The sequence below is a fragment of the Sander lucioperca genome, chromosome 15, assembly GCF_008315115.2.
Source record: "Sander lucioperca isolate FBNREF2018 chromosome 15, SLUC_FBN_1.2, whole genome shotgun sequence".
Classification (NCBI taxonomy): domain Eukaryota; kingdom Metazoa; phylum Chordata; class Actinopteri; order Perciformes; family Percidae; genus Sander; species Sander lucioperca.
Genome location: NC_050187.1, coordinates 8,140,265 through 8,153,385, shown reverse-complemented (window position 1 = coordinate 8,153,385; position 13,121 = coordinate 8,140,265). Strand labels below are relative to the sequence as shown.

At 46.4% G+C, this 13,121-nt stretch overlaps 1 protein-coding gene across 2 annotated transcripts in view; it reads left to right on the top strand.

Annotated features, from left to right (window-relative positions):
• Positions 1-10,792, top strand: part of LOC116034169 (protein quaking-B-like) — a 12,759-nt gene extending 1,967 nt beyond the window's left edge. The window contains exons 3-6 of one of the 2 annotated variants that reach the window (XM_031276721.2): positions 4,767-4,883; positions 5,771-5,914; positions 8,137-8,224; positions 9,445-10,792. In XM_031276721.2, the coding sequence (XP_031132581.2) occupies positions 4,767-4,883; positions 5,771-5,914; positions 8,137-8,224; positions 9,445-9,803 (708 nt within the window). In that variant the 3' untranslated portion in view covers positions 9,804-10,792. Of the gene's footprint in view, positions 1-4,766; positions 4,884-5,770; positions 5,915-8,136; positions 8,225-9,420 lie in introns of both variants that reach the window. The other variant, XM_031276720.2, reaches the window with a different exon arrangement.
• Positions 10,793-13,121: the final 2,329 nt, after the last annotated feature.

Here is a 13,121-nt window from a genome sequence, read left to right as displayed (position 1 = left end):
CCACCCCCCCTGTCACCGACACCTCCTTGCCTGATGCGCTGAACCACTTCTATGGCTCTGCAGATCACCAGCCCCTCAGACTTTCCACCACCGATGTGTGTGTGGCACTGAGCAAGATTAATGCACGCAAGACTGCTGGTCGTGATGGTATCCCCGGACGCGTACTCAGGGCCTGTGCTGTGCAGTTGACTGAGGTTTGGACTGACATATTTAATCTGTCACTAGCCCAGGCAGCTGTCCCCGCGTGTTTTAAAACCACTTCCATCGTGCTGGTCCAATCCAATCCAATCCACTTTATTTATAGAGCACGACTTTAACAAACACAAGGTTTCCAAAGTGCTGCACAAAAAGATAAAACAGAAATAAGTAAAATAAATAAAACACAATATGACAAACACCATACAAATATGCAAGTATACACATAAGATCAACACTCTACCAGGAGTTAAAAGGCCAAAGAAAAGAGGTGAGTTTTAAGTAGATTTTTAAAATTAGACAGAGAGGAGGACTGTCTAATGTGCAGAGGCAGTCCATTCCAAAGTTTTGGAGCTGCAACGGCAAACGCTCGGTCCCCTCTGAGCTTAAGCCGAGCTTTAGGCACCGTCAGGAGCAGCTGGTCAGCTGACCTGAGAGATCGGCTGGGAGTGTAGGGGTGCAGCAGCTCAGAGAGGTAAGGTGGGGCAAGGCCATTCAAAGCTTTAAAAACAAATAAAAGAATTTTAAAATGAATCCTCAAATGGACAGGCAACCAGTGGAGTGAAGCTAAAATAGGTGAAATGTGCTCGTACTTGCGTGTGCCAGTTAAAAGACGTGCAGCAGCATTTTGTACCAGTTGCAGCCGAGCAATGGAGGACCCACTAGCCCCTATATAAAGTGCATTACAGTAATCCAGCCGAGTGGTCACAAAGGCGTGGATTACTGTTTCAAAATGCTATCTCTCAAGGACTGGTTTGATTTTTGCCAGCTGCCTTAGCTGGAAAAAGCTGGACTTCACCACAGCTTTAATCTGGCTGTCAAATTTGAGGTCTGAGTCCACTTTTACCCCCAAATTTGTCACAATTGGCTTGCGATACTGTGCAAGAGAACCCAGATCAACTAGGGGGGTGGTCACAGACGAGCCACCAAAGACCATGACTTCTGTCTTTTCTTCATTAAAATTTAGAAAATTTAAAGACATCCAAGCTTTAATGTCATGTAAACACTGTAGCAGTTGGTTAACAGAGTAGGAATCAGACTTTTTAAGGGGAAGGTAGATTTGACTGTCGTCCGCATAGCAGTGAAAAGAAATGGTGCCAAAACACTCCACTGCAACAAGCCTTAATGACTTCCGTCCAGTTGCACTCACCCCCATCATTATGAAGTGCTTCGAGAGGCTGGTCCTGGCCCATCTCAAGACCTGCCTACCACCCTCGCTGGACCCCTTCCAATTCAACTACCGTCAGAACAGGAGCATAGAGGATGCCATCTCTACGGCATTTCACTCTGCCCTGTCCCACCTTGACAATAGCAACACCTTTGTGAGACTTCTGTTCATTGCCTTTATGTTCAGCATTCAAAACCATCATCCCCTCCAAACTGATCACCAAACTCAGTGAACTGGGCATCAATACCTCCCTCTGTAACTGGATTCTGGACTTCCTAACCAACAAACCTCAGTCTGTTAGGTTAGATAATCACACCTCCTCAGCCATCACCCTGAACACCAGCATACCACAGGGATGTGTGCTGAGTCCTCTCCTTTACTCCTTCTTCACCTACGACTGCACACCTGTACATGGCTCTAACACCGTTGTAAAGTTTGCAGACGACACTACAGTGATTGGTCTCATCAGCAACAACGATGAGACGGCCTACAGGGAGGACCTATGCTCGTGGTGCACTGACAACAACCTGGTTCTCAACACCAAGAAGACCAAAGAGCTCATTGTGGACTTCAGGAAGTCTGAAGCTAGCACACACACACACCCATTCTCATCAATGGGACTGAGGTGGAGGGTGTCACCAGCTTTAAGTTTCTAGGTGTCCACATCTCTGAGGACCTCTCTTGGACCCTCAACTCGTCTACCCTGATCAAGAAGGCTCACCAGCATCTCTTCTTTCTGAGGAGACTCAAGAAGGTCCACCTGTCTCCTCAGATCCTGGTGAACTTCTACCGCTGCACCAGCCTTGTCACACAGAATTCCGTGAAATGATCAAGAATTGTTAACAGCACATTACGTGGTGGTGGCACGGAATGTGTGAAAAATCTGTGTGGCCACCACGGAAAACAATGCCAATATAAAGTCAATGAGAAGATGACGTAGCATGAAGAGCAACTACGGTAGTGAGTAGTATGTAAGGCCGAAATTCCGCGTAAGGAGGTTGGTTGGGGGGGAGGATGGGTCAAACACAGGACTTTCACCCAGGAGACCGGGGATCGTGTCCCGCATGTCAAGATTCCTAAAGTCGCTTTCTTCTTTTCTGTCCCGTTCTTTCCGCATGTCACAGAACCGTAAGCCCACCCACAAACTTTTCCTTAACCCAACCATCCCGTTCTTTCCGCGTGTCATGGAAGCGTAAGCCCATTCATGACCTTTTCCTTAACTTAAAGGGCCGTGTTCATTTCACGGAATTCTTCCGTGGGCCCATCACGGAATATTTTGCGATTCCTTGAAACTGCCACAGATTTTGAGTTAATTTCACGGAATTCTGTGAGATCAGGTTGGCTGCACCATCGAGAGCATCCTCACAACTGTGTCTATTGGTATGGCAACTGCTCTGCCTATGACCGAAAAGCACTGCAGAGGGTGGTGAAAATTGCCCGATGCATCACCGGTTCCTCACTCCCATCCATCAAGGCCATCCAGGGGAAACAATGCTTGCGTAAGGCACGCAGCATCATCAAAGACTATTCTCACCCCAACCACAGCCTGTTCTCACCCCAACCACAGCCTGTTCTCACCCCAACCACAGCCTGTTCACCCCAACCACAGCCTGTTCTCACCCCAACCACAGCCTGTTCTCACCCCAACCACAGCCTGTTCACCCCAACCACAGCCTGTTCACCCCAACCACAGACTGTTCTCACCCCAACCACAGCCTGTTCACCCCAACCACAGACTGTTCACCCCAACCACAGCCTGTTCTCACCCCAACCACAGACTGTTCACCCCAACCACAGCCTGTTCTCACCCCAACCACAGCCTGTTCACCCCAACCACAGACTGTTCACCCCAACCACAGCCTGTTCTCACCCCAACCACAGACTGTTCACCCCAACCACAGCCTGTTCACCCCAACCACAGCCTGTTCACCCCAACCACAGACTGTTCACCCCAACCACAGCCTGTTCTCACCCCAACCACAGCCTGTTCACCCCAACCACAGACTGTTCACCCCAACCACAGCCTGTTCTCACCCCAACCACAGACTGTTCACCCCAACCACAGCCTGTTCTCACCCCAACCACAGCCTGTTCACCCCAACCACAGACTGTTCACCCCAACCACAGTCTGTTCACCCCAACCACAGCCTGTTCACCCCAACCACAGACAGTTCACCCCAACCACAGACTGTTCTCACCCCAACCACAGACTTTTTTCAACCCAACCACAGCCTGTTCTCACCCCAACCACAGCCTGTTCTCACCCCAACCACAGCCTGTTCACCCCAACCACAGACTGTTCACCCCAACCACAGTCTGTTCACCCCAACCACAGCCTGTTCTCACCCCAACCACAGACTGTTCACCCCAACCACAGACTGTTCTCACCCCAACCACAGACTGTTCACCCCAACCACAGCCTGTTCTCACCCCAACCACAGCCTGTTCACCCCAACCACAGCCTGTTCACCCCAACCACAGTCTGTTCACCCCAACCACAGTCTATTCACCCCAACCACAGCCTGTTCACCCCAACCACAACCTGTTCACCCCAACCACAGCCTGTTCACCCCAACCACAGCCTGTTCTCACCCCAACCACAGCCTGTTCTCACCCCAACCACAGCCTGTTCTCACCCCAACCACAGCCTGTTCTCACCCCAACCACAGACTGTTCACCCCAACCACAGACTGTTCTCACCCCAACCACAGACTGTTCACCCCAACCACAGCCTGTTCTCACCCCAACCACAGCCTGTTCACCCCAACCACAGCCTGTTCACCCCAACCACAGTCTGTTCACCCCAACCACAGTCTATTCACCCCAACCACAGCCTGTTCACCCCAACCACAACCTGTTCACCCCAACCACAGCCTGTTCACCCCAACCACAGCCTGTTCTCACCCCAACCACAGCCTGTTCTCACCCCAACCACAGCCTGTTCTCACCCCAACCACAGCCTGTTCACCCCAACCACAGACCGTTCACCTCACTCCCCTCTGGGAGGTATCTCAGGAACTAGAAGGTTCAGAGGAAGCTTCTTTCCTGCGGCTGTCACCCTAATGAACTCTAGCTCTGCATCCCGGTGACAACCAACCAACTAAGCCCCCAATTTATAATACTCTAAACCACCTTCTGTTAACCCACTTTACACTATACTGTCAGCACTGCACTATATTTCTTGTCCTGTCTTTGCACCACCTGTCTATACTTTGTATATCACATTGCACTTTTCTGCTTTTTTTTGCACTTCTTGTTGGACCCAAACTGCATTTCGTTGTCTTTGTGCTTGTACTCTGCACAATGGCAATAAAGTTGAATCTAATCTAATCTAATCTAATCTATTGGTTGATTGATCGGCCGGTCTTCTTAGTAACCAGAGTGTGTTTTCTCTCTCTGTCAGTTTAACTTTGTCGGGAGGATCCTGGGTCCTCGCGGTCTGACGGCAAAGCAGCTGGAGGCGGAGACAGGATGTAAGATCATGGTGAGAGGGCGGGGCTCCATGAGAGACAGGAAAAAGGTAAAACACACAAACCGGATGGGAACAATAATCTGTGAAACTGGTCCAGTATTAAACAAGAAACAAGCTATAATGTAACCCTACAGGACTAATGTTCAGCAGCAGTTAGAGTCACTAAAAGTTCTGATGTTGCTGCTGACAGACTCAGATTATTATTCTAAGTGTCTGACAACATTATGGAAAGGATCCCTACAGAGATAGATCTTTAGTTAAAGAGTAAGATCCTTATAGTTTAACATGAAATAGCCCCTAAAATTACCATCACCAAACCAACCAGACTCCATGTAAATAATCACTACTTTTAGCGTGTATAGCGCCAGCATATTTCCACCAGACTCCATGTAAATAATCAGTACTTTTAGCGTGTATAGAGCCAGCATATTTCCACCAGACTCCATGTAAATAATCAGGACTTTTAGCGTGTATAGAGCCAGCATATTTCCACCAGACTCCATGTAAATAATCAGGACTTTTAGCGTGTATAGAGCCAGCATATTTCCACCAGACTCCATGTAAATAATCAGGACTTTTAGCGTGTATAGAGCCAGCATATTTCCACCAGACTCCATGTAAATAATCAGGACTTTTAGCGTGTATAGAGCCAGCATATTTCCACCAGACTCCATGTAAATAATCAGGACTTTTAGCATGTATAGAGCCAGCATATTTCCACCAGACTCCATGTAAATAATCAGGACTTTTAGCGTGTATAGAGCCAGCATATTTCCACATGTAAATGGGTGAATTAAGGGTTTATTTCAACCAACCAGTGGTGATTGTTGGAACAGTGGAAAGATGAACCAAGACGTCCTTTGAATGAAGTCTGTTTTACCATGATAAAAGTCCTGATTATTTACATGGAGTCTGGTGTATGTGTCTGTGTGCAGGAGGAGCAGAATCGAGGTAAGCCTAACTGGGAGCATCTGAATGAGGACCTCCATGTCCTCATCACGGTGGAAGATGCTCAGAATCGCGCCGAGATCAAACTCAGACGCGCCGCGGAGGAAGTCAACAAGCTGCTGGTGCCTGCCGTGAGTCAGCTGCATTTAAAAAGACAGCTTCAACACATTCTCACTCCCATCTGGTGAAATATGGACACTTGGTCAGGTGCCTTTGTCATTCTTATTGACGCTAAAAGTCTCCTTTAGCGTCATATAACGCGCTTTATCTAAACGTGCTTGGTTGGGACTATTGGCGTCCCTTTTGATGCTGTTATGTTAAGAAAAAGCTCGTGGGTGGGCTTACATTTCCGTGACTCACGGGAAGAACGGGACAATTAAAGACACGCGGGACACGATCCCTGGTCTCCTGGGAGAAAGTCCTGTGTTTGACCCATCCTCCTCCCCGACCAACCTCCCTACATACTCCTCTCTAAACCCCGTGTAGCTGCTGCTCTCCCCGGTACGTTCTACAAACATGCTGAAGGGCGTTTTTTTCGTTGCTTCAGACGCTGACAGCCACTGTTCAAACGTCCGTATTTTACGTGTTCGGAGTGAGAACGGATTGCCAGTTTACATCCAGGAAGTGCAGTGATTCTGCTGACTCTCACTTCCTTGATTTATACCGACCAATGGGAAGCCAGGAAGTCTCTGTCCTTGGGCAACAAAAGGAGAAGGGAACCTGCTCTGTGTGTCTCAGGAAGTTGTTTTCATGTGGGAGTAACTGTTGTTCAGGAGTTAGTTAGAAGTCAGAGAAGTCAACATAATTTAATGAACTATGCATTCCATGTTATTTTTGCTGTGTTCACTACATTGACAGCATGCAGCTGGTCACGAAGGGAGGAGGTTGGGGGGATGGGTGGCCGTTAGTCTCAAATTCCCAGACCCTCCTCCACAGAGCTGCATAGAAGGTCTGGCTAGTCCACACAGCATTCCTGGATGGGAGGACAACATGCTCTGGCTTATTGGCATTTCTTTAAACCAATCACAATCATCGTGGGCGGTGCTAAGCTCCGGACGGTGCTGCTGTGCCTCTGCTAAATAGTCTCAGGAAGGAACTTGTTTTGGTGGAACATGTGGACGTTCAAAAATAGTTTTAGTCAGAGGGACAGACAGTCTAGCTAGCTGTCTGGATTTACCCTGCAGAGATCTGAGGAGCAGTTAACCATAGTCCTCACGAATCCAACGGAGGTTAGAACGCCAACACAGATACACAGGAAGGGGACGCACATCCGGAAACGGAGAAATCCCGGAAGTCGAAGGTTGTGGATATAGACTAGGTGGGCGTCAACATACAGGACTTTCAAGCCAGAGATCGGAGTTTGCTTCCCGGGGAAAACTAAAGCCTTTCACCCAGGAAATATGTGTTCCGTAGGAGGGTTTTAATCTAAACCATCTTTTTCCTAATCTTAACTAGTTGTTTTGGTGCCTAATTTTAATTATCTTTGCGGCAAAACGCTCATATTTTGTGGACTAAATGTATTGACGTAATGTCCACCGAACCAACCGGCAGCTCGTGGTGCTGTACGACTCCCGCTGATACAACAGAGCTCTGTACGACTACCGCTGATACAACAGAGCTCTGTACGACTCCCGCTGATTCAACAGAGCTCTGTACGACTACCGCTGATACAACAGAGCTCTGTACGACTCCCGCTGATACAACAGAGGTCTGTACGACTACCGCTGATACAACAGAGCTCTGTACGACTCCCGCTGATTCAACAGAGCTCTGTACGACTACCGCTGATACAACAGAGGTCTGTACGACTACCGCTGATACAACAGAGCTCTGTAGCGGCTTAAACAACTAGCAACATCCGCTCAGCGTCATGCAGCTTGTAGCCAGTCTCCTGATATCGAAGGATATCATCCGTTTTGGTGTGCATACTTTTTCGTACGATATCATAGGGACTCGTTCATGAGAATGCATTGTTAGGACAAGTAGGACAGATCCCTTTCCCAAATCCTTGTTTGTGCATCCCGGACTCCTGGACTCTAGGAAGGAGTCGAACAAAAAGGAAACAGCACGTTGCTTTCCTACGACTTGACCATTGACCTCCAAAACCAGGACGACCAAGGAGCTCTCCTCCGTGCGTTGAGTCAGGATGCTGTGTCTGGAGTCTATAGATCTGTAGATTGCTCCGGTTAACTCAGGAATGCTGAGTGGACTAGCCAGACCTTCCTCCGCAGCGCTGTGGAGGAAGGTCTGGCAAAGCGACACTAGTGTGTTTGTGGTACTCTTGCGCCCCCCTGTGGCTCCAGCTGGAACAGTAGAAGGGCAGAAATGCATGCTGGGTGTTTGTGTGTTTCAGGCGGAGGGGGAGGACAGTCTGAAGAAGATGCAGCTGATGGAGTTAGCCATCCTGAACGGGACGTACCGAGACGCTAACATCAAGCCTTGTAAGAGACCGACCAATCACAAAGCAGTGACACTGACCAACCAATCACAAAGCAGTGACACTGACCGACCAATCACAAAGCAGTCACACTGACCGACCAATCACAGAGCAGTCACACTGACCGACCAATGACAGAGCAGTGTTACTGACCGACCAATCACAGAGTGGTCACACTGACTGACCAATCACAAAGCAGTGACACTGACCGACCAATCACAGAGTGGTCACACTGACCGACCAATCACAAAGCAGTCACACTGACCGACCAATCACAGAGCAGTGTTACTGACCGACCAATCACAGAGTGGTCACACTGACCGACCAATCACAAAGCAGTGACACTGACCGACCAATCACAGAGTGGTCACACTGACCGACTAATCACAAAGCAGTAACACTGACCGACCAATCACAAAGCAGTCACACTGACCGACCAATCACAGAGCAGTGTTACTGACCGACCAATCACAGAGCAGTGACATCGACTGACCAATCACAGAGCAGTCACACTGACCGACCAATCACAAAGTAGTCACACTGACTGACCAATCACAGAGCAGTTACACTGACCGACCAATCACAAAGTAGTCACACTGACTGACCAGTCAAAGAGCAGTGACACTGACCAACCAATCACAGAGCAGTCACACTGACCGACCAATCACAGAGCAGTGACACTGACCGACCAATCGCAGAGCAGGCAGACCACAGATATCAGTAGAAACTTCATTGGCTATGTTGTGCCGGACATTTCGCTAGCCAGCGTTAAAATCATCTTTTCTCGCTGAATTTCAAACCGAAGTTCAAGCGGTTTGCTACAGATGTCAGACATGTATTTGTGATTGGTTAGAAGGTAATCAAACCAAAATACCTCGAGGTGTGTAGAATACCTTGACGTGTGTAGAATACCTCGACGTGTGTAGAATACCTTGACGTGTGTAGAATACCTCGACGTGTGTAGAATACCTCGACGTGTGTAGAATACCTTGACGTGTGTAGAATACCTCGACGTGTGTAGAATACCTTGACATGTGTAGAATACCTTGACGTGTGTAGAATACCTCGACGTGTGTAGAATACCTTGACGTGTGTAGATAGTACGCAGCATCAAGCTTTAACAGAACGATTAACGGTATCTATTCATACATCTACGGTCTGACCCAACTCTGCTAACTCTCTCCTCTTCCTCTTCTTCAGCCTCCCTTTCTTTCTCTCTTGCAGCATCCAATCAGAGTCCTCGTGTCCTCTCTTGCCACGCCCCCATGCTGCCCGCCGCCCTGCGCCCCCCCGCCCCCACAGGCCCTGCCCTGATGCCTCTGATTCGTCAGATCCAGACGGTGCTGCCCAATGGGACGCCTGTGCTGCAGGGGGCGGGGCCTGAGTCGGGGCTGATCTACGCCGCGCCGTACGACTACCCGTATGCTCTGGCGGCGCCGGCCTCCATCTTGGAGTACCCCCTGGACTCTGGGGGGGTGATGGGTAAGCCGGCCCCCCCCTGCTCCTGTGACTGCTCCCCCACACCGCACCACCACCACCAGTGGAGCCCGGCCCCCACGCTGCTCCTCAGACACGCCTCCTAAAACCTGGAGGACGACCTCCCCGCGTCTCACTCACAGTTTAGAACTCTAAAGATGGCCGCTGCGTCTGCACTTCCTCCCGCTGTACAAAGTGAAGATTTTTTTCCCAGATTCAGCGCTGCCATCAAACATGGATTTAAGGATTATTGACTGGATACCGGATCTATTTAGTTCAGTGGAGTTGCTCGTCTGGCGCATACTCTAACTTTAAATAATCTTCCGTGATGTGCAGCTGTTGAAAGCCGCTGTATCTAAGCCCCGCCCACACACTCACCGGACCAATCATGAGTCCATCCCAGCTGTCAACCATGAGGCTTCAGCCCGACCAATCAGGAGTAAATCCCAGCTGTCAACCATGAGGCTTCAGCCCGACCAATCAGGAGGCTTCAGCATCAAATAACTCAAACCAAACTGATCAGAAACGTAAACATTGGAACAAACATCAGAACTATGTAAAGTCACAGAAACATCTTTAGGGAACATTTATCTGACGTATACTTTGAGTTGTGAGATGGGGACGGGGCTTATGGGCGATACTGCTACTGGTCCAGATGTTTTGGCGTTACTGCTACTGGTCCAGATGTTTTGGCGTTACTGCTACTGGTCCAGATGTTTTGGCGTTACTGATACAGTCTGTGCAGAAACCTGACGGTGACGGAGCAGCAAACAGGGAAGTCACTCAACATATAAATATATATTTTATGTAATAATAACTCCACAAAGATGTCACAACATGATGAACGAAGTGAAGACAGATTTCTGCTGTTCTCACTGAAGTTAGAATATATAAAAATATCTTCGCTGTTGGGCGGAAACCTTATCTGTCTGCAATCATTACTTTTCAGGAGATTATGAAAACATTTTAATGAGCTATTTGCTTCAGATCAAGTCAGATGAAATCACTTCCTTGCTGTTTAAACATTCAGACCTTTAATCAGTCCTTCCAGAGTTTTTTTGTGATTGTTTTGGGAAGAAATCCTTGATTATGCGGCACGTTTTCTTAAAAAATGTGATGGAATATGCAGGATATTTATGCAATTTTATGTGATGAAATTGCGGGAACTTGCAAAAACTGTGGTTTCATCGTGGCTTCATCGCGGGGTTTGCAGCTTTTCGATGATGTTCACGTCACGTAATTACGTCACTTCATAACGTTCCCATGGCAACGGGGAAATGGCTGCTCTTGTGTGAAGTAAACGCAAAATTTTTCATCTTTCTGCTAAGATATAGATGGGACTTTATTACAACAAATATGCGGGGATACATGAAATCATGCAAGCCTTGCATATTTTGCACGGAAATCGGCAAGTGCAGCGTATTTAAAAAAATGTGGCCCCCGCATAAATATGCAGAATGTGGCTGATTATGCATTGAATTATGGGATGGCATAATCATGTTTTTCTGGAGGGACTGTTTAGTTTACTCTTTAGTTAGGAGGTTTTTACAGTTCACAGTTTGAGGATCTAACGGCATTACGAGATTTAAAGCAACACTACAGAACTGTTCCTCTTCGCTCCCCCTACAGGTTGGAAGCTGAATTGTGTCTCATTCAAACTACAGATTAGAGCTTAGATCGGGCCAAAAAAATCCAGCCCGACCCTACCCGAGCCCGTGCACGTTGCGTCCAAGCCCGGCCTGACACATTAACTGTGATTAAGAGCCCGATTTAAACCTGACATTTTTTAATACGTGAGCCGTTATAACTGACGTTCTCAACTACAACTCAGAGTTGTTTGAACTACAGAAATCTGTTAGAATTATCTTAATGAATAACAAGAAGGAAGCATGAAAACTGTTGTTAGTTTATTCAGAACGGATCACACATGATCTGAATGAAGAAACCTAAAAAACCTCGACCCACCTAATTAATACTGTCCTTCACCACGGTCTCATCACCTAATTAATACTGTCCTTCACCACGGTCTCATCACCTAATTAATACTGTCCTTCACCACGGTCTCATCACCTAATTAATACTATCCTTCACCACGGTCTCATCACCTAATTAATACTGTCCTTCACCACGGTCTCATCACCTAATTAATACTGTCCTTCACCACGGTCTCATCACTTAATTAATACTGTCCTTCACCATGGTCTCATCACCTAATTAATAACAAAAAGTTCTCTAGTGTTGCTCTAAGCTCTTTTATAATAATTTTCACTGGTTGAATATGTGTAAAACACACAGACACATGGCGACATATGGAGGTATGAGGATTCCCGCCCAACAGCGACGTCATGAATACTGTCATTTGATTGGCTGAAGGTGTTTGTACTACTGTCATCTGATTGGCTGAAGGTGTTTGTACTACTGTCATTTGATTGGCTGAAGGTGTTTGTACTACTGTCATTTGATTGGCTGAAGGTGTTTGTACTACTGTCATCTGATTGGCTGAAGTTGTTTGTACTACTGTCGTCTGATTGGCTGAAGGTGTTTGTATTGCTGTCCTCTGATTGGCTGAAGGGGTTTGTACTGCTGTCCTCTGATTGGCTGAAGGGGTTTGTACTACTGCCGCCGTGTGATGCTAACTGCTAACTGTGCTAACAACAGACGAACTGTTTTAATGTTTGAAACAACGTTAATATCTTAAAGATGTTTTTAGAACTGAGAGGAATTATAATTAAATTAATTATAATTAAATTAACAATAAAACAAATGTTATTATATTAAATTAAATTAATCAGACTCTTCTAATGAGATAACGAGTCTTAAAACTAAATTAAAACCCTTTACTAACAGACGTCTGATTGGCCGACGCCTGGCTCAATAGTTGAAAACTTTGTAATATTTTAATGAAAACTTTGTAATATTTTAATGAAAACTTTGTAAAATTTCTCCTGACCTGCCTTTCCCACAATGCACTGCTTCTTTGCTCTGCTGGTTTATGTTTTCGGGCGTTTTCACACCGACAACTGTCAGAGTCCTGCAATCTCACAGACCTGCCAAAATATCTCCACCACAGACCTCCCTTCAACAGGATATTATATATATGTCTATATATGTATACATATATATATATGTATGTATATATATGTATGTATGTATGTATATATACATACATACATATATACATACATATATATATATACATACACACATATATATGTATGTATGTATATATATAACATGCATATATGTATACTGTATATATATATATATATGTAGTATATATAAATATATATGTATGTATATATATATTATACATACATATATATATACATACACACATATATATGTATGTATGTATATATATAACATGCATATATGTATACTGTATATATATATATATATATGTAGTATATATAAATATATATGTA